This window comes from Chelonia mydas, chromosome 9 (assembly GCF_015237465.2).
Source record: "Chelonia mydas isolate rCheMyd1 chromosome 9, rCheMyd1.pri.v2, whole genome shotgun sequence".
Lineage (NCBI taxonomy): Eukaryota > Metazoa > Chordata > Testudines > Cheloniidae > Chelonia > Chelonia mydas.
The window spans coordinates 84071159-84092331 of NC_057855.1; the positions used below are offsets into that span (position 1 = coordinate 84071159).

General features: G+C 40.3%; 2 protein-coding genes across 6 annotated transcripts in view; one reads left to right on the forward strand and one right to left on the reverse strand.

Moving 5' to 3' along the window:
- On the reverse strand, positions 1-17266 carry ATG4A (autophagy related 4A cysteine peptidase). Of its 3 annotated transcripts, XM_007060141.4 has the most exons (13): positions 17154-17266; positions 13933-14043; positions 12576-12647; positions 11443-11541; positions 10013-10114; positions 9411-9483; positions 6635-6714; positions 5941-6128; positions 5744-5822; positions 4457-4602; positions 3203-3259; positions 1191-1302; positions 1-908 (listed from the first exon to the last, which is right to left on the reverse strand). In XM_007060141.4, exons 1-13 carry the CDS (start codon positions 17161-17163, stop codon positions 844-846), a joined length of 1194 nt encoding a protein of 397 aa, XP_007060203.1. In that variant the 5' UTR covers positions 17164-17266; the 3' UTR covers positions 1-843. The 3 variants fall into 3 exon arrangements, with proteins under 3 accessions (XP_007060203.1, XP_037764816.1, XP_037764817.1); XM_037908888.2 differs by lacking the exon at positions 3203-3259; XM_037908889.2 differs by lacking the exon at positions 13933-14043 and having other exon boundaries at positions 17154-17211.
- PSMD10 (proteasome 26S subunit, non-ATPase 10) overlaps positions 17265-21173 on the forward strand; it is a 26752-nt gene continuing 22843 nt past the window's right edge. For 2 of the 3 annotated variants that reach the window (XR_006284049.1, XM_007060143.4), the window contains exons 1-4: positions 17265-17496; positions 18237-18335; positions 19511-19657; positions 19756-19922. Coding sequence is in view for 2 of the 3 variants with exons in the window: in XM_007060143.4 (XP_007060205.3) it covers positions 17383-17496; positions 18237-18335; positions 19511-19657; positions 19756-19922 (527 nt within the window). In the remaining variant the exon portion in view is untranslated. The remainder of the gene's footprint in view (positions 17497-18236; positions 18336-19510; positions 19658-19755; positions 19923-21173) is intronic. The other variant, XM_043523001.1, reaches the window with a different exon arrangement.

Here is a 21173-nt window from a genome sequence, read left to right on the forward strand (position 1 = left end):
AAAAGCTTAAGAAATTTATTAGATGCACAGATAAAGTGCTGTTACAGAGAAACTTGTGTAAATAAATCTATTTTAAAATAAATAAGATACAGTTAAAACAAACCACCTTTGACTTGTTGTTTTAACAAAAATCATCAACCTAAGTTTTAAGTTCAAGGTGAAATATGTCATAACTATAGCAGTGATCGTGATCTATATCAACTAATTGAGTCTCCTGTTTGTTTTAGGTCTCCCAGAAACAGGAAGGCTATTCCAAATTTATACATTAGACATAGTTCCTTTTACAGAAACATTGTTGTAATAAAAAGTGTGGTTGCTCAAATATATGTTAAAATATTTAACAAGGAAACAATTTTCTCCTGATCCAGTTGATCTTTTAAACAAGATGATGAATTTATTCCTATGATGCAGCCACAGGAGGGAACAGAAGTAAACATCCTCCCTTAACTCAACACCATTTTGCTTTCTTTAAGGACTACACATTTGCATACGAGAGCAAGAATATCCATTTGGGTCATCCCTTTCTTCAAAGGTAGAGCCCAGTGATATACCATAGTCTTTACTTTAATATACTGTTTTTGCCTTCATCTCAAAAGGTCCATTTGTCTTCAAATAGGATGCATGCTGGAAGCAGAGATTCCCTTTAAGCGTCTGACAATGGGATCTTTGCTTCTCTTTCCACCCAGGGAAAATCTTGTTAAATTGTCACTGTCTGAGTTTTGGGTACTGCTATGGTTTTGTACTCTGTTGTCCATAATTTCAGGCACTTGTGGGCTAGAATGATGGCTGTTTCTCTAAAGTGAATGCAATATGTTCAGCACAGAAGAATCACCATAGCTTCCTTCATACACTCAGGATTTCAAATTCTTCTTCCAACTCAAACAGTTTATCAGTAGATTCAATAAGTTCTGCCAACAAAAATGAAAACAATATGAACAGACATGCCTATTGCTTTTCACTTTGGAAGACTTTTTAGGGCAAGATATTTTGTATGCTGGAAATCACATTTAGCCTTTTGTAGATAAATCTGGTGTTCAAGTTGCTACCGGTATTAAAGAATGGATTAGCTAATCACATTGAGCATAAAAGACACTTAGCAAAACATAGCTGCTCCAGCTGTGATTATTTCTCCTACCTGTAAATTGAGGAACATATTGCTGCACTGCAGTCCACTCAAGCCAATACCGTACCTGCTCCTGACGTTGTCACTTCTGGTTTTGCTGGAGGTATGAAAGGAGGCCAATGGGCTGGATGATTTTGGACTAACTCAAACATCCGAAGACTCTGCTGCTTCAGAATCTCCTGAGGATAAAGCACTTTTTTTATTAAAAAATGTATCATATTAATGGAAAGTCCAACAACAGATCTACTTGGCTGGTCAGTCAAAACAGTTACAAGATGCAAAACATAATAATAAATAAATTATGCCCATGTGAAATGGAATCCTGTTATACTTTGTGCAACCCTCATTAAAGGTCATCATTTTACAGATCTACATATAGTGAATTTCTTCAATCAGAAACATGCATGGAAGGTAGATCTCTCAAGCTCTACCACAGATTGTCAGTCATGTTATAATTAGCTCTGATAAACAAAAACGATAGTTTGTGTGTGTGTGTGTGTGTGTGTGCAGCAAAGTGGCACTAAGAGCATGAAATAGTTTCCTACCTTTGAAAGTACCAAAGAAATTACTCTTAATTAGATCCTTACTAAGTGCACCGTCGGGTGATAGGAGCAGAGGACAAACACAGCAGCTCCACAAAGTAATGGATTTTGACGGACAACTTTTGATCTGAGATGATCTGATTTGATCTGTTATTACTAAAACAAAGTTCCACTGTACCTCAAATCTGGTGAATTACTTCTAACCTGTTTTTTTTAAATGGGTTTGCAAACTGCCTTCCTGAGGAAACCATCAACTGGTTTTAGGAATAAATATTTTCTGGAGTTTGAAGTCACTTGGCCCTCAGCCTACTATTACTTCCCACAATAAGTTACTACTAGGGCTACTAGGATGATCCAAGGAATGGAAAACCTGTCTTATGAAAGGAGACCCAAAGAGCTTGGCTTGTTTAGCCTAACCAAAAGAAGGCTGAGGGGAGATATGATTGCCCTCTATAAATATATCAGAGGGATAAATACCAGGGAGGGAGAGGAATTATTTAAGCTCAGTACCAATGTGGACACAAGAACAAATGGATATAAACTGGCCACCAGGAAGTTAGACTTGAAATTAGACAAAGGTTTCTAATCATCAGAGGAGTGAAGTTCTGGAACAGCCTTCCAAGGGGAGCAGTGGGGGCAAAAGACATAGCTGGCTTCAAGACTAAGTTTGATAAGTTTATGGAGGGGATGGTATGATGGGATAGCCTTTCTGACCTTAGAGTCTATAAGTTGAGACCAGAGGTGAAAGTAAGCCGATATTGTCTGGTATGGCGTACTGGTAAGAAAAGCCGACAGTACTGGCAGGGCCACTGATGGGACGGGGGCAAAAGGGGCAGTGGCTCCGGGCCCTTTAAATCGCCGCCAGAGCACCAGGCGGTGCAAGTCTGGCCCCAGGCCCTTCCGCCTGAGGCCCCGCCTCTTCCGGAGCCCAGAGCCGCCCCCCCACACCCAGGACCCCCCAGCTGCCCTGCATACTGGTAAGTCCATTAAGTTACTTTCACCCCTGGTTGAGCCCATGCACAATGTGAGCATTGTCCCTCAAGGGGCCAAGTACTGTCTGTAGGGTGCACAACACACTCAGCTCCCAAGATTTAAAGGGATCCAGCCTCTCACAGAATCAGGCCTCAGAGACTCAGTATAGCGAATTTTAATTATAAGGCATAGGATATTTAATAATACATCACTATTAAACAGCAATGGGAAGTCTCAGGAAAGGAACTAGCCAAGACAGAGCCCAAACCATTGGTCATTCAGTAAGAATTGGCTTTTTAAAATAATGTGTGTTTTTAGCAGCTAACTAGATTACTTTAGATATTTTTACACCCACTTTCCAAACACTAGGGGATCCTGGTTTCAAAGTGCTATATAATCTTTGCTTAGCACTTCAATAGCATTTCTCTTTCCTTATATATTCTTCTATAACTCATTTAGCAACTGTACACTGACAGATATTTACGGGGAGTTTTCATTTACATTTTTGTTGGTAAAATATGCCTAATCTGATGCAGATCAAATTAAAAGAATATCCCATTGTTACCTTTTGTACAAGACTACACCAGTTATCAAAGTCTTTTTCTTCTTTACAAAAGAAGCCCTGAAGGGGGGAAAAACACAGATAATTTTTCCTCTGCAAGTTACATGCAATATTAGCAAATAAGGCAGAATTAAGCCACTGTTTTGCAGTAGCACATACGATCATTATGCGTAAGACCCAAAATATGTATCAGACTAAGGGCCAGATCCTGAACTAGAGTAAAATGAACAGCACAGGGAAAAAAAGTTGAAAAAACAAGGAATTGACATGACATTTGCCACTCATCATACTGAATGCTCTGCTCTTTTCCCCCTCTCCTGTTCATCTGTCTTATCTATTTAGATTATAAAATCTTTAGGGCAATGACTGTATTATTATATGTTTGTACAGTGCCTAAAGCAAATCTCGATTTGAGGCCTGTAGGCTCTACCAGAATTCAAATAATAATAATTGCAGCTCCACTGAAGTCAATAGGACCATACCAATCTACCACATTTGTGCATCTGGCTGCAAGTTTAACGTGCCACTGGGGATGAATATCCATATATGTGACACTTCCAAGAATGGCTGTACTGTGAATATCAGACTCTTGGTTATATTACTGAATGGACTGGTTGGTTGTGCTTTTTCAGGGTTTGAGCATTTGCATAGTTAAATGTTACTAAAAGCAGATACTTTCCCGCTAAAAGTGATATTATTAATAACATATGTTTACATCATCTTTCATTCAGGAACTCAAAACACTTTACAAACATTGGGCCAATTCTCATCTTACAGAGAGGAGGAGAATGAAGAGTAGCCTTACTGATGTCAATAGTGCATGTAACTGGAATGAGATCAGAATTAGAGTCATGAAGCATTGTAAATATCCCTGTAAAGTATCCTGGTCTGTAACTACTAATAGTTTGGTAAACTGAGGCGTGAGGGAGAGAAAGTAACTTGCACAGAACCCAGGAATTCTGATTAAATTCCCTGCTTCAACCACTGCACTACAATGGCTCTGCAAAAAGTGGAGGCTTCTCTATTACCAAAAATAATTAGCCACCCCCATTCAAATATCCAGTTTCCTTCTGGAGGTAACAATGTAATCTCAGCAAAATTACTGTATAATTTACCAGTGAAGATAAAGTCTGCATTTGTGAAAAAAATTTTGTAGTTATTCATGACTCTGCTCAAACAAATGCACAACTACCCTTATCAGTACTTATGAGCAGTTTTGTAATAGAAGTTCATGCTACATTTCTTCCTGACACTTACTAATGCTACGGAGGGATCCAAATTCATGATCTTCATTCGATGTGGGGCCTGCTGACAATGGAAGCTCTGGTCATCAACCATACCGTTTTCCTCCAAATCTACAAAAATCTGAGTGGTGTGAGGATCTAAATAGATCAGCTGGTTTCCTGTGCAGGTAAAATATATTTAATCAAATTTAATAGTTTGTAATACCACTGAAGCTGGACTTGTAAGATAGAATTTCAATCATCATCATAATTAAGATTGATTAGACTTTTGCTAGCTGTGTGTTCTGAAAATGGGAAATTCAGGAAGAGCAATGCATTGTGGCACCATATCTGGTATTGCTTACTGTGGTGATTTGTAGTGGTTTGAGCATTGGCCTGCTAAACCCAGGGTTGTGAGTTCAATCCTTGAGGGGCCATTTGGGATCTGGGGCAAAAATTGGGGATTCGTCCTGCTTTAAGCAGGGGGTTGGACTAGATGACCTCCTGAGGTCCCTTCCAACCGTGGTATTCTATGACCCTTATATTTTCCTTTATTTCCTAGATCTAACATAACATTTAAAAGTTTTAAAATGTAAATTCTGCCATTCTACAGGTCACAGGATGACCACAAATATAACCTAGAACTCAGTTAGGCATTCAACATTGTTTCATATTAGGTTCACTGAGAGATTGAAATAATGAGGTCTGAATAAAAATACCACAGGTTTTATAGAAAAATGGACTGATAGGTCATAAATAGAGAGCAATTATTCGTAACAAATCAAATGGGGTGAAGTTTCAAAAAATGAGTCTAGCACTGTAACTGACAAAGGAAAAGCAAGTGATAAAATACATTGATGCAAGGCTAGCATTAAAAGGCAGCAAGATCTAGTGAAGTTAGAGAAATGAGCAGAAATTTTAAAAAATGAGCTTTAATCAGGGAAAATGCTGAGTTATACCATTTGAAGAAAAATGTGAAGCAAAAGAATAAAATGTAAGACTACAGATTAGGAAACAATACAGGACTACATACTAGTGACATCTGTCTAATAGATTTGCCAAATACTATCCAACTAGCCTTTCATATCACATTACTCTTGCTGATGCTACTTATTTCTATACCCAACTTCACTCTACCTTTCCTATAAAAGATCATAGTGTATTATTCTGGAGTTAACTAATTATCCGTTTCTCCTATTCCCCTTATCTCTTTCCTTAACTACATTTCCTAGCAGCTTCAGTTTTAAACTTCCTGATGTTTCTTCAGACCAGGCCCAGTTCCTTAGCCCATCAACTTATCTGTAATTAATTTTTTCCTTACCTAAAAATCCTACGAAATAGTAGGCATTATTTGGTTTCCCTCCTAATGCCCCCAAAGACTGTGGCATCTTAAAACATTCCTAGAGATTCAAAGGGGAAAAATGAAATTTTAGTTGTCCTGTATATTTGTATCACAGATATCTAAACTGTTTGTAAATGACATGCAGCATAACAATCATTTCAGGGACAGCGACTTACTTTAAAAGCATCAATATAAATCGGATTGATGTGATTTATCCCTAGTCGTAGAGGTATAATGAGCAAGAGAGGTTTCCAGCCTGAGCAAAACACTGCTGTGTTCTTGTTTTGACTGAGAGCACTTCTGTGTGAGAGCGTGCTGCCACGTACAGCACTGCTGCTCTGAGGAGGGGACCAACACATTTTCTCTGTGGGAGCAAGGAGGAGAGACTTGTCAAGTCACTAAGGACTATATTATAAATGTTTCAAATGAATGGAAAATTAAGATGCTTTTTCAGAAATCTTTCTTACAGAAGGTCCCAGATGTTAAGGAGGGTAGTGTGTACGTTGTGGCTGTATAATTACAAGTAATTGTAGTAGGCACAGACTAGGGCGCTGCTACAAGAAGATGTTAGGGCTCAGGTCGATGACTAGGAGATGATAATTTACTAGATGAAGGTATGTTTAACCACACATGTAGCACCGTAAGCTTTCTCGGGTCAAGATACCTCTTGCTAGAGGAGGGGGTAACAAGGTGATGCACAGTATTAGGTATCCCAAGACCTCACTCACTTACACACACACCCACCCACCTTATTTCTCAGCTAGGGTAATAATTAAGGCCCAAAATGCATTTTGTTTATTGACTATATTTTCTTAGGGTACTTGGGCAAATAAACTCTAGTTAAAGTGAGAACCAGTGTTTGTAACTTACTGATGTCTTCAATGACCACGGTATTGTCCATAGATACATAAACAGCTAAGGAATTCCATTCATCAAATAAAGCAAGCTTTCTGGAAAACATTAAGGTAGTAATTAGTGAAAAACTGCATTGTCATTCAGAAGCCAAAACTGTAGCTTGGCACTCAGGGATATTAGATGGATTTTGAATAAATATATAAATAATTGCTTATCGAAAACAGCATTCATTGTATTTTTTTATTAGTCAAAGTATAATTATGATGTAGAAGAGAATGCAAAGATAGCATGAAGGTGAAATAACTTGTGTGAAAAAAGTCTTGGCTTATTCCCAATAGCAAAGCAATCGAACTCAACAACTCACTACTTTATTATTATTTTTATTATTTGTGTTACAGTCACACCTAGGAGCCCCAATCATGGCCCAGGACCCCATTGTGTTAGGCGCTGTTTAACACAGAACAAAGACAGTCCCTGCCCCAAAGAGTTTACAATCCACTCATGCGTGTGAGTAACTTTATGCATGAGTAGTTCTACAGAGCTCAGTGAGACTACTGATGTGCATAAGTGTTGGTAGGATCAGGCCATAAATCTGTCATAAAGCTCAGCCCCAACCAAGTGAAGTCACAGACACTATGCTGGGTCTGCTATACTATTTTTATGTAGTTCAAAAGAACATCCTTAAATGAATATACTGCCTTACAGCTCTGTAAACCGCTATGTAGGTTTCATTGTTAAATTCTAGTTAAAGCAGCTAAAATTAAATATAATTTGTAGGGCTCTCAAGTGATTAAAAAAATTAATCGTGATTAATTGCACTGTTAAACAATAACAGAATACCATTTATTTAAATATTTTTGGACGTTTTCTACATTTTCAAATATATTGATTTCAATTACAACACAGAATACAAAGTGTACAGTGCTCACTTTATATTTATTTTTGATTACAAGTATTTGCACTGTAAAAAAAAAAAAAAAAAGGAAGAAATAGTATTTTTCAATTCACCTAATACAAGTATTGTAATGCAATCTCTTTATCATGAAAATTGAACTTACAAATGTAGAATTATGTACAAAAAAACCTTCATTCAAAAATAAAACAATGTAAAATTTTAGAGCCTGCAAGTCCACTCAGTCCTACTTCTTGTTCAGCCAATCGCTCAGACAAAAAAGTTTGTTTACATTTGCAGGAGATAATGCTGTCCGCTTCTTGTTTACAATGTCACCTGAAAGTGAGAACAGGTGTTCTCATAGCACTGTTGTAGCCAACGTAGCAAGATACTTACGTGCCAGATGTGCTAGAGATTCACATGTCCCTTCATGCTTCAACCACCATTCCAGAAGACATGCGTCCATGCTGATGACGGGTTCTGCTCAATAACAATCCAAAGCACGTTCATTTTTATTATCTGAGTCAGATGCCACCAGCAGAGGGTTGATTTTCTTTTTTGGTGGTTCAAGTTCTGTAGTCTCCACATCAGAATGTTGCTCTTTTAAGACTTCTGAATGCAAACCCCACACCTCATCCCACTCAGATTTTGGAAGGCACTTCAGAGTCTTAAATCTTGGATCGAGTGCTGTAGCTATCTTTAGAAATCTCACATTGGTACCTTCTTTGCATTTTGTCAAATCTGCAGTGAAAGTGTTCTTAAAATGAACATGTGCTGGGTCATCATCCAAGACTGCTATAACAGGACATATATGGCAGAATGCAGGTAAAACAGAGCAGGGGACATACAGTTCTGCCTCAAGGAGTTCAGTCAGGAATTTAATTAATAGTTATTTTTTTAAATGAGCGTTATCAGCGTGGAAGCATGTCCTCTGGAATGGTGGCCGAAGCATGAAGGGGCATATGAATGTTTTACATACCTGGCACGTAAATACCTTGCAATGTCAGCTACAAAAGTGCCATGCAAATGCCTGTTCTCACTTTCTGGTGAAAGTGTAAATAAGAAGAGAGCGGCATTATCTCCCTTGAATGTAAACAAACTTGTTTGTCTTAGTGATTAGCTGAACAAGAAGTAGGACTGAGTAGACTTGTAAGCTCTGAAGTTTTACAGTGTTTTGTTTTTGAGTGCAGTCATGTAAAACAAAAAAAAAATCTACATTTGTAGATTGCACTACGTACTTGTATGAGGTGAACTGAAAAATCCTGCTTCTTTTGTTTACCATTTTTACAGTGCAAATATTTGTAAGCAAAAATATACACTTTGATTTTGATTACAACACAGAATACAATATATGAGAAAATGTAGAAAAACATCAAAAATATTTAATAAATTTCAATTGGTAATCTATTGTTTAACAGAGCATTTAAAACTACGATTAATCACGATTAATTTTTATGGCAATTAATTTTTTTAGTTAATCATGTGAGTTAACTGCAATTAATCGACAGCCCTAATAATTTGTTTTATCACTCTATACTGTCAGCATAAATAAATAAATGTAACCTACTTGTAAAACATGATTTTTTTCATATAAAACTTTTGTAGAAGAAATGTATTGTTTTTCTTACGTATCTCACGTTTGATTTAGAGACAGTCCTACCTATGCCCCTGTTGGACATGGACAAGTCTTGTGACCTCTGACTCAAATAATCCTTGTATATAATTGACTAAAAGCAGGACCTCAGTTTAGAGAATACATGGGTTTAAGCCAACGCTGCCAAACTTTACATTGTTTCAAAATCCAGAACTGGAGGTCACCACTCTTAGACAGCTATGCTACATCTGAATTGAAATATTCAGGGTAAGTACATTCTAAATACATATGTATGTTTTGCTTACTTTAGCACTTGTGCAACTGTATTTGGTCCAAACCATTCTCCAATCGACTTCCCCTCTCCTACACCCATCTGTGCTGTTTTTATTAGAAACAAAACACACACACAAAAGAGCATAAATATCAGGTGACGACGTATTAAATGGCACATCCTATTGATATTTTGTTGCACGCATTCTAAGACTATTGTAAAATATTTACATATAATCAGATTATTGATATACTATCTATTCTCTTTTTACAACTGCAATGAAGATTAGTTTCTGTAATTGAAAAGAAGCCTCTGAACTGCATTCTGACACACTGGCCCATAGACTGTAGTGAGGGGTGCCAGTAAAGAGAATCTATGTTGGTAAGCACTAATTTATTATTATTAAAGTCTGGTCCCTAATAGTCACATATTTAATCCAGAGCTAGTTGTTATTTCTATTGTACATGCTGGATTTAGACCTCAGTATACATTTGGATTCATTAAATCTTCTATATATACTTATCCACTTTGTCTCCACAATCCTCCTTTTGTTTTGTGACTATATATTTTAAAATTAATACATCTTAAACACATTAGCAACTTGAGGCATAAAAAGCTGATGATACCTGCCCTTACCCATTTGGTGGATAGAATAACAGCAATCTTTTCTGTCTATGAAGCATCGCAAGATCTTGTGATATTCTTCAGGTTGTTTTTTGTGTCTCTCCCAATGCCAATCTTACAGGGAAAAAGTTATATAGATTAACTAAACATACTCCAAACGCTGTCTAGCATTTCATACTACCCAATCACGAGCGGCGCTTCCCCCCCCAATTTACACCAGAGGGCAACAACTCTTTAGAGGCAGCATCAGGAGATTATTTAATTTAATAGAGAAAAGGTCATGAAGTTTCCACTGAATGCATCCGATGAAGTGAGCTGTAGCTCACGAAAGCTTATGCTCAAATAAATTTGTTAGTCTAAGGTACCAGAAGTCCTCCTTTTCTTTTTGCAAAATAATAGTGTCAGCTTCTCTCAATAGGAAGATGTGTGTTCTGTCACAAAAAAGGTGCTGAATTTATTCCTGAATGCAAAAAAGAAAAAAGAAAAAAAAAAAAAAAGGAAGAGATTGCTTTTCTAAAATACAACAACATGAACGAAGAATGTTTGAACAACAATCTTGATAGTCAGAAGGAGACAATAAGAACTTGTCTACACATTTTTTGTACCACTTTACTGTATCAGTTTAGAAACAGATATAGTTAAAAGTGGCACACTCTTTACTGTGGACTAAGTTACATCAGTATATAGGTGTCCACAGTAGGGTCTGTACCCATTTACTATATTGGTACAAACTCACATCCCTAACCAAAACAGCTGAATTGATACAAGAGCTCTATGAATATTAGGCCTAAGATTACTCTGGTTGTGATCCTGAAATACTCATTCAGGTGTTTGGGTCCACACTTAGTGAATTCCGTTGCAGGATTGGGGCCTTAGGGTGGAGGTAGGGAAGCTATCTGCATATTTGCCTGTAATTTGCAGTATTGTTGTAGCCATATTGGTCCCAGGATATTAGAGCGACAATGTGGGTGTGGTCATATCTTTTATTGGACCAAGCTATCAAGCTACAGAGAATTCTTCTTCATTTTGCCTATAAAGCAATTAGTACAATTTGGGCACCACAATTAACAAGACAACAGGAAATCAGTCAGGCGGCCGCAGTTTCCACCCAGGCACCAGCTTCGTTATTTGTCATGCAAAGCTCTATTAAATAATAAAGACAGGAGTCCAACTTGGTAAACCCTTTGTTCTTATTTTTCTGCTTAACCACCAAAACAATTCACCCCTACTGGGTCAGAATGAAACACTAACAGTTTCCTCTTGTCTGGACACATCATTTACTAGTAATTTCTGCCAATCATTCTGAAGAGACTTTCACTAGTTACTTTAGCACTACATCTCTCAGCTGATGTCTATTGTACTGGGCTTTCACACCAACATTAAATGCCACCCAAACAACACAGAGCCTCCTAACATATTTCACAAAGTAAAAGTATGCTCACCCCTTCCTAAATGCCTGCAAATCAGAGCCTGTGCCAGCATCATCTGTCCACATCGCAGCATGCATCCCCAGCCAGTATCGGATGAAGGGCCTGTGCCTCCTATTAACAAGAATTATTACAATTAATATGGGTTCTTGACTGAAATTAGCACCACAAAAATCTAATTGTTGAAATCTGGGTAATCAAGAAAAAAGTTTGGCTCTTTTCTATTTGTTTATGTTTTAAGGCTGTCTTCACAATCATGAGGGCTAGAAAGATAAATCAGTTTAAACTAAACGCTTAGATTCTTATGCACAGTTCTGCATCTAGAAGTGGATTCTACGGTAAATTCCAAGAGTTTCCTTTATTTGTTTCTATTTAATTTAGTGCTTGAGAAAGATGCTAAACTGACTGTCCTGGAAATCTATCAAAAGAACAGGCAGAGCATGGACAGTGACAATGAAAGCATCTTTGATGCTGTTCCATCAATCTGTCTCAACCCTGCAGTAGAAAGACTACCTCGAGTGGTGAATGGTACTTACTCTCTAGCAAGATTGCCAGCAGTGTTGTCAATCATGCCAATTGTGGTGGTGGTTTTTTCAATCGTGGCAGAGACCATGAAATAACAGGTTTGGGACTCTACCCACCTGAGCTAGATTTGAATTGGCAACCTAAAGGTAAAGGCTCTGTATCCCATTACCAATCCCATAACTTATACAGTCCAAACATTTATTTGGGTGATGATTTGGGAAATTAATTTAATTCAACCAGAAAATTTAAATAGGTTTTTTTAATTCCTTTAATGTGAAGTCATTTTTAGTGTGTGAATAAACAGGTTAAAAACATATTTCTTGCACAACAGATCTACTGTGCATTCCCCATTCATTTGAGAAACATTCACAAGTTATTTCCACTGCTAGTATAAACACAAGGACCAAATTTTCTACTGGTGTAAGTGAGCACAGCTTTCAGTACTAGTGAATTTGGCCCATTATTTCCTTTTTGTTTTCAGGAGTAAAACTCATACCTCTAAGTCCTCTAATAATGTAGGAGTCAGTAAGTTCATATACGATTATTTGACTCCTCCCACAGTTTTAATTTCCAACAAGACAATAATACAGAAAAACTGGGCTGTTCACCCTAAAGATACCCACCAATTGGTGAAAATTTTCTTCTGTATGTAAACCACAGACGAGCACTTATATCCAACAATAATTTAGATTTGTCTGGAATTAAAAAACAAAGCCATATTAAACTACCAACTCCTAACTGCAAAGATCATTTGGCATTAACAAAACATATAGGATATACAGGAGATGTCTATTTACTTTCAGATACAAAAATATGTATCACTTTTAATATTCAGAGCACTTTATATATACAAACTAAACAAAATCTACTGGGAAAGTGTGAAGCAATTATTAGCCATCAAAGGTTAAGAGAGTAGCATTTCTGTTTTGAATAGCTACGATAAACTTGAACCAGCTACCGCTATGCAGAACTATTCCCTCTGAACAAAATTACACACAGGACAAGAAACTTGGAGAATTTCTACTAACAGGGACCAATTTTGGTCTGAAGGAGGAATGATGAGCCTAAGTGCATAGTCCTTTCTTCCTCCACTGAACCCTCTTCTGCATATAAAGGGACAAGACTTGCAGGGAGAAAAAGTGAAATGTCCACTTTCCATGGTATCTTCTCCCTCACACTTGCAAGGATTTCACCACCTTAGAGAATGTTAACCCTGAATACCGCAGGGATAGGTGGGAGCATGTCAATTTTTACTATTTAATTCTTAAAACCACCTTAACTTTCACCTGAGAATATCATGCTGTAAGAAATTCATACATCCAGCATAGTGGATTTGTTGTTGTCTGACCTACTGTACAGACTTAATTTTCTGGTCTCCTGATGCAATGAATCAGCAATTAACAGTATTTACTTCATATTTTAAAATGCAATTTATCACTTCCGCATATGCTTCTGATTTACAAAATTACAAAGGATTTGTCTGATATTTGCTGCATCACCACATCCAGTTTTAAAACGAGCTACAGTAGATACTCAGCTGCCTGCTCCTTTCTTATAGGAGAAACTTTAAAGGGTATTGTCAGGACTTTACTTTTTTTGGTGGGAAGGTTCTGTGTAAAAAATGTTTTCTCCGTAACTGATAGATAATATCACAGATATTAAACATTCTTAAAAAGTCAATTATTTATTCCATGACATTTGATGACTAGAAATAACCCACCTAAAGTGAGACTAATCTGCAGGATAAGCGTGCCCTGTTTGCAGAAACCGTGACAGATGCTGTACTCCCTACTTCGGTAAACCTCCTGCCAGCTAATTTCATATTAGGGTGACCACCATTGTATACAGTTGGTCTACTTTTTAGAAGTGAGTTTATTTTTGCTCTCAGAGATTTATGTAGTGATAATGTTATGAACACTGAGAAAACATTGTGGCATATAAACTATGAAAGTTATAGCCGGATTTTCAGTATAAACATACCCGTCTTAAGGTGGTATTGCCTTCCCAAGATCCACACTGACCCATCTGTTTCTGGAAATTCTTCTAGGTATTCCGATAAGACAGTGGTCTGGTTTTCATACTTGGATAAAACTGAACAGGGACATAGAAAGTTAAAACTCCATTTTGCTCCCTTTGTTCTTTTTGGAGCACTTGGAGTTCTTATACTGCAGCTAGCTCCAACCAGTGATCTAGTCCAGGGTTTTGGGGTTTTCTGACCAATACTTCATTCTGGCAGCAGCATTTACCCTGTTTTCCCTCAGCAATATGCACTGCCATTAAAACGGACAGTGTTCGTCGCAATTTTGTATATTAACTCTCCAGAGGCTCTGGGAGACACTATGGCTGGCACCTGGACCCTAGAGCCCAGGGAAGAAATCCTGGTGCTATAGAAGTATATGGGAGTTTTTGCCACTGACTTCAATGAGGTTAGGCTTTCACCCAAAGTCTAGATGAACAATTTAAGTCCCAGTCCTGGACTAAACACAGTTAACTTTAAGCACATGAACAGTTCCACTCATTTCAATGTCACTATTTTTGGTGGGAGGTTATGGAAATGAAGGAATAATTCTTCAGCTGTAAAGCTAAGCAATTGTTTTTATTTGCTTTGATTATTTTTTCTTTCAAATGACATATTTAAGAAATACACAATGAACTGATGTTTAAAAATTAAATCATATATATACACATGGTAAATATGTTTAAGTTGCATGTAATATTTATATTACTAAAGATTTATAGGCTCCACTCAGGATTACCCATTTTGCTAGGCACTGTACAAACACAGAAAAAGATACAGTCCCGGTCCCAATGAGTTTACAATCTATGACCCAATCTTGAAAACACTTTTGCATGCAAGTAATGACAATGAATTTAAAAGGACTCCTCACATGTGTAAAGTTAATCATGTGTCTTTCTTTCCTAATTTGCCATTAATAGCAACTATACACAACCACTTCTCTTGCTGTAATTTAATGTGCTTACACAATAGACTACAAAATACACTGGCTTAGAACAAAATGTCTACAGAAAAGATAAAGTTGACATTCTGGCCAACATTTTAGAACACTTAGTCCCATTTTAACTATTAGATAAATTAGGTCCAAAATGTAGGCTCTTTGTTGAAGAAAAAAGATTTTACCACAACTAATAATAAATTTTTTCAAAATGTCAAACAAAAGTTTTATACTATTTAAACATTTCTGAAAGTACTGAAATGTAAACAGCACCATTTGTTTAAGTGCCTGAAAATCAGAAGTCAGAACTGACTATACTCAGAAAGTGAAACTGACCAAGTTTTACTGTTCAAGGTAAGCAGAGTGAACATTAAACAGCATAAAGAGTAAAAAATATTGACTGTTTTAAATTAATTTTAATAATATTAGGTAAATAACATACTTAAGGAAACATGCAGTTTTAAAAATATTATACTTTAGAATACCCTAGAGAGTTTCACACAAACCCTCCTCAGATTAGGGTATATTATCCAGAAAATTATCATTCAGGCATCATCTATAATATTTTTCTATTCAACTTGAATAAATGATTGCTAGTTACTGTAAAACAGTGAACTTTAACTATAAGTAGTGTGTGTGTGTACACACACACCCCCCTGCTTCTACTGGAGCCAATGGGAAAAATCCAGGGCCATAATGAAGGATTCACTTAATACCAAGACATTTTACATGCATAATCAAAATGATTTCTGATATCATAATCTACTGAATGCATATTGTGTTGACACATTTTATTTATTCCATCCAGTTGGCAGTCACAACTGTCAAGGGATCAGCTTCACTGCTGCAGAGAAGTTGATGTCAGCACTATGCTAAAAAGCTTGAATTAAATATCCATGCAACAGTAGAGCAGACTTTTACACTATAAATCCGGGCCTAGATCCTGCAATTTAATAAGTGTAGTGACAGGATTTAGGTGAATTACATGCTTTGAATACTTCTAAATTTACCCAGTAAACATATCTAACTATGACAACTGTACAAGTGGATTTACTCAGCTCTATTTTTTGTCCTAAGACTTCTATTAAGTGGACACCAACACCTAGTTTAAGCTTCATATTTAGGTTCTGTAAAGAAGTTTCACAAAAATGTAATACTGTACTGCATAACATAAAGTTATGCAGTAACTTTATGCAGTAACAAAACACAAAGTTTTGAATTTAACCATTCTACTGTAAGATTTTCAGTAAAGAACATCAGAAATGGAAATGTGAAACTGACAAGTGTGTTTTCATTGGTCCCCTGACTGAACTGCAAAAAGTAAACAGCATGGGTGGAAACAAAATCAGCTCTGCACTTTTTAAAAATAATCTAAAAATGTTCTTAGTAACTGATCTAAGGAAACTCCGTGGTGTTTTTAATCAACGTTATTTTCATCTGGCTGGACAACCAAGTTTGAGATGAGTCAAGACCGCTCAAGGATACACTGAAACCTGTTAGCCACAGCCACCTGGCCCAAGAGCTAGTCAGAGTTCAGTCCCATGCGAGTTCCCCACGACCAGCTGCCCTGCATCAGGCAGGCACCTCAGGCCCTTTGGGGGCTGTCACTACTCGGTTTCGCTGCCTGGGTCGCTGCTGGGTCCACACAGATTTGCCGCTGGTCCTGGAGGTCCCAGCCTGAGGCTCTCGGAAGTGTCCTTACGGCAGGACTGACACACGGAGACTTCGCAACTCGCTTGTGTCACAGCGTCGGACCCGCACGGAACAGCGGCGGCGGCTGCCATCTTCCTCTAGCGCAGTGGGCCCGACAACGGCCCCCCGCCCAACCCCGCCAGCCTCTGCGGCGCGCCCCGAGCGCCCCGCCCAGCCCGGGGAAGGCAGCCGGGGTCCCGGCCCAGCCGTGGCCGCCGGGCTCGGAGCTCGGCGGGGGGAGGATCGGGGCCCGGCGCTGCCGTTCCCGGGAGCTCGCCCGGCGGGCCGCGTCCCAGCACCGCGTCACCCCTGGGCTGTCACCGCCCGCGGCCCCCGCAACGCGCCCGGGCCTGGGGCTCCCGCCCGCGACCACCGCCCTGGGCCCGGATCTGAACCGCCCGCTACACCCGGCCCGCGCCCTAGGCCGGGCCCCCTCCCCGCTGTCCCACCCGCCCCTCACTGTTCCCCTCCCGCCACTACCCCGCAGCGCCCCTTCCGCCGCCCAGCGAATCCCCCTCACTCGACCCCGCCGCGGCTCCCCCCGTCTCCCCTCACCGGACTCCATCCTCCCGCTGTCACCATCCTCCCAGCCGACACACAACAAGGCGGCGGTCGCAGAGCACGCTGGGAGTTGTAGTTCTGCAGTGGGGGGGGACACTCAGCCCCGGCGCCTTCCGGGCCGGCCTGCCTCTCTGATTGGCTGCCTGGAGGGGGGAGGCGGGGGCGTGTCGTGCCTCCGCCCCCTTTGCTGAGGGGACGGGCGGAGCGCCTGCCTGGCGTCGGCATGGAGGGCTCCGTGTCCAGTGTGGAGATCTGTAACCTGGCCTACACGGGGCAGCTGGAGTTGCTGCAGGACCGGCTGAGGGAGAACCGCGGCCTGGCTACCCGCAGCGACCAGGTCAGGCGGAGCGGGGTGTTCGGGGCTCGGGGCCGCAGGGGCTCTCGGCTGGGCCGGCTAGTTGGAGGGAGGCAGGGGCCAGGGCTTGGGGCATGTGCCGCGCAGGGTGCCCTGCGCATGCTCAGTACATCTGCTGAAGCCACTGCCGTTCGCCCTGCCCTGATTAGCCCTACGATTCCGCGGACTGCTTTTGACAGGGGTTGCAAAGGGGGTGAATCGGGGCAGGGGGGTGGCCCGGGTCTGAGCAGGGGGCGGAAATTGACCGGTCGCGGCGGTCAAGCAGCTGGAGGCAGCATTAGGAGAGGGGCTCAAGGGCAAAATCAAGGCTTGGGGGGGAGGAGCAGGAGTTAAGCTCGGGGTGAGGCGCTGGCAGGGGTGTCAGAGGGCAAAACCCGGCACAGGCAGGGGCACAGGGGGTAACCGTTACCCCAGTGGAATGGGACACCAATGTTTGCAAAAATGGTGGGGGGCAAGGGGACTTTTTTATTTCCCCTCTCACAGACAGTACCTCTCCGTATCGGCTTCCCAGGGCTGGGTTCAAAAAGGCATAGGCAGCCAGTCGCACATTCCTACGCAGAGCAGTTTACTACACTACAGGGGTCCTGTCAGTCTGTCTCAGCTGGAGACCTGGGGCCCTGCTCTCTCCCATGTATTTTCCCCCCGCTGCCTGCCCTGCCATCTCTCCTCGGCCCTGTGCTAGGAGCTCAGCTGACCCATGCCCTGTGTGTTCCTGTTTGCAGGATCGCAGAACAGCGCTGCACTGGGCATGCTCAGCGGGACAGACGGACGTCGTGCATTTCTTGTTAGGCCTGGGCGTGCCTGTCAATGACAAGGACGACGTAAGTTCTGTACATTCCAAGAAACATTCTTCTCCGCTTTCAGGAGTATGTTCTCTGCAGCTGTGGGCTTGATGGACTGATTTTTTAGGAATCGAGAAGGAAGTGAGTAGAACCGGCCAGATCCCAAGGCTCATGCCTTTGTTACAGCTGGTATATCAGTTGGGTTTGATAATCTACATGCTCTCAGTGCTTAGTCCTGAGTCTTGCACCGTTTTTAAGAATGAGCCACCTGGTGATTGCGGAAGGTTCCACAAGGAGACTGTCCCCCTAAGGATTTGGTGGCAAACTCATTTCCATGGATAGTAATTATAGATTACTATGAATACTGGACTACTTGTTATGTAACTAAAATCTTATTCTATTCTGCATAGATTTGTATGTTGCCTTCATTACTGTAATATCTGAGTGCCTTCCAATAGTGCATTAAGTGACATGAATGACATCTGTCACAAATGATTTGTTCTGCCTCTCTCATCTCCTTTCTGGAAAGAGACCTGTTTGTGCAGTGTAGTGTGTGGTTTTTCTGAGTTCTTAGTAAAATGTGCATGCTGCTTTGTATGTGTTGGACAAGGTAGGCTGAAGAAGTGTAACTTCTCCAACAGACGGTGATAACATTTGTGATGGTCCTAAGTTCTTGTGGAAGTTCATTTCACAGTCTCGGACCAGCACCCAAAGAAGCTCTGTCTGCTGCATAGGGGAGCATTATCCTCATGGTAGAAAGTGCCTGAGGAGCAGAATTGTCTACGACTGTCTTTATCCTGGAGTTTTAGGGGATCTTTTAGATATACTCGGCCCAGGCCTTTGAGCGCCTTGAAGGTACGGACTGAGATCTTGAACTTTGACTTGATATTCTACAGGAAGCCATTGTAGAGAGCAGAGGATAGGTTTGATGTGCTCAAGGTAGCCCATGTTGCTGACAGGATGGCGTTTTCCTTTAGTTGGTGGACAAACTGGAGTAGTAATATCTATTACGAACGGTACTGCAAGAACAATAATCTTTTTAAAGAAGGGGAAGTTGTCAAGTTCTCTTTGGTGTTCTACTGTCTACCGAAAACAATCTTGCAGAAACTTTTTGAAGGCCTTTCTGCCACTCTTACTCGGACTAGTACCTTACTCTGTAGTGGGCTTTTTCCTTGCAACTGTAGGGTTTAAACTATTTTTTCCTGCCTCTGTAGGCTAGCTGGACTCCTCTCCATATTGCATCTTCAGCAGGCCATGATGAAATTGTGAAAGCTCTGATTGGAAAAGGTGCTCAGGTGAATGATGTTAATCAAAATGGCTGCACACCTCTGCATTATGCAGCCTCCAGAAATAGACAAGAGGTATGGTTTCATATGTAATCAGGTCTTGCTCTTCCTTTGTATTATCATTAAAATGGTCATTTATGTGATTTTTTCCCCCCATTTTCCCACATGCTTAGATTGCAGTTATGCTGTTACAGAATAGAGCTGATCCTGACGCAACAGATCACTTTGAATCCACTCCATTACATAGAGCAGCAGCCAAAGGAAACCTAAAAATGATACAGATCCTACTGCAGTACAAAGCGTCTGTGAATATGCAGGACTCTGAAGGGAACACACCTCTGTAAGTGATGTTACGTTTCTGTTCTGTTTTTTAATCTCTCTGAACTGAAAACTCCATTACTTAAATGCAAGTATCCTCAAACTCTCAGTTCCTTCAGAAAGCTTTAGAGAAGGGTAAAAAGATGTTACCTTCATTTCCAGTCATCATGTTTTAATTTTTTTTTTCAAATACATACTAGAGATTTTTCTACATGTTTCCTGATGAAGCATAAAACCTAGTTACAGTAACAATCACTCAGTAATTCAACTCTACTGCCCCTAGAGGGTAGACCAATGGTTCTCAACTTATTATGTGGCCCACAACATATGACCTGAGCTGCAGGGGCTAGGTGGCAGGGCAGCGGCAGCCCAGACCGCGACTCTGGATCCTGGAGCTTGCGGGGCTGGCCGGCTGCCCCAGCCCCGGATGCCTGCCCCGTCCCATACCGTGCGGCTCCTGCCCCGCCCCGTTGGGTAGCAAGGCAGCCCGGACCATTCTGCGCTGGGCAGCCAGGAGCCTGGGACCCTGGCACGCAGGCCAGCCTTTAGCACGCAGCTGAGCTGGGCCACAGCTGTGTGTTAATTGGGCCGCAGATTGAGAACCGCTGCGGTAGACAATATGCCAGCAGTATAAATGCTAGACGAAGCTATTCTGTTAGTCTTCTGTAGGGCTGTTGATTAATCGCAGTTAACTCATGCAATTAACTCAAAAAAATTAATCGCAAATAATCGCAGTTTTCACTGCACTGTTAATAGAATATCAATTGAAATGTATTACATATTTTTGGATGTTTTTCTACATTTTCAAATATATTGATTTCAATTACAACACAGAATACAAAGTGTATAGTGCTCACTTTATGTTATAATTTTTTATTACAAATATTTGTACTTTAAAAATGATAAAAGAAATAGTATTTTTCAATTCACCTCTTACAAGTACTGTAGTTCAATCTCTTTATCGTGAAAATACAACTTACAAATGTAGATGATTTTTTTTTTTTTTTTTTTGGTTACATAACCACTCATAAACTCAACAATGTAAAGCTTTAGAGCCTACAAGTCCACTCAGTCCTACTTCTTGTTCAGCCAATCGCTAAGACAGATAAGTTTGTGTACATTTACAGGAGATAATGCTGTCTGCTTCTTATTTACAATGTCACCTGAAAGTGAGAAAAGATGTTCATTTTGCCCTTTTGTAGCTGGCATTGCAAGGTATTACATGCTAGATATGCTAAACATTCGTATCCCTCTTCATGCTTCAGCCACCATT

What these genes read in the sequence shown, in the direction of transcription:
- ATG4A (XM_007060141.4), bottom strand. An exon ending in GCAATACCACCTTAAGACGG is followed by an intron (nt 12,648 to 13,932) that starts GTATGTTTATAC and finishes TTTTAATTCCAG; the next exon opens with ACAAATCTAAATTATTGTTG. An exon ending in AGTGACAACGTCAGGAGCAG is followed by an intron (nt 909 to 1,190) that starts GTACGGTATTGG and finishes TTTTGTTGGCAG; the next exon opens with AACTTATTGAATCTACTGAT.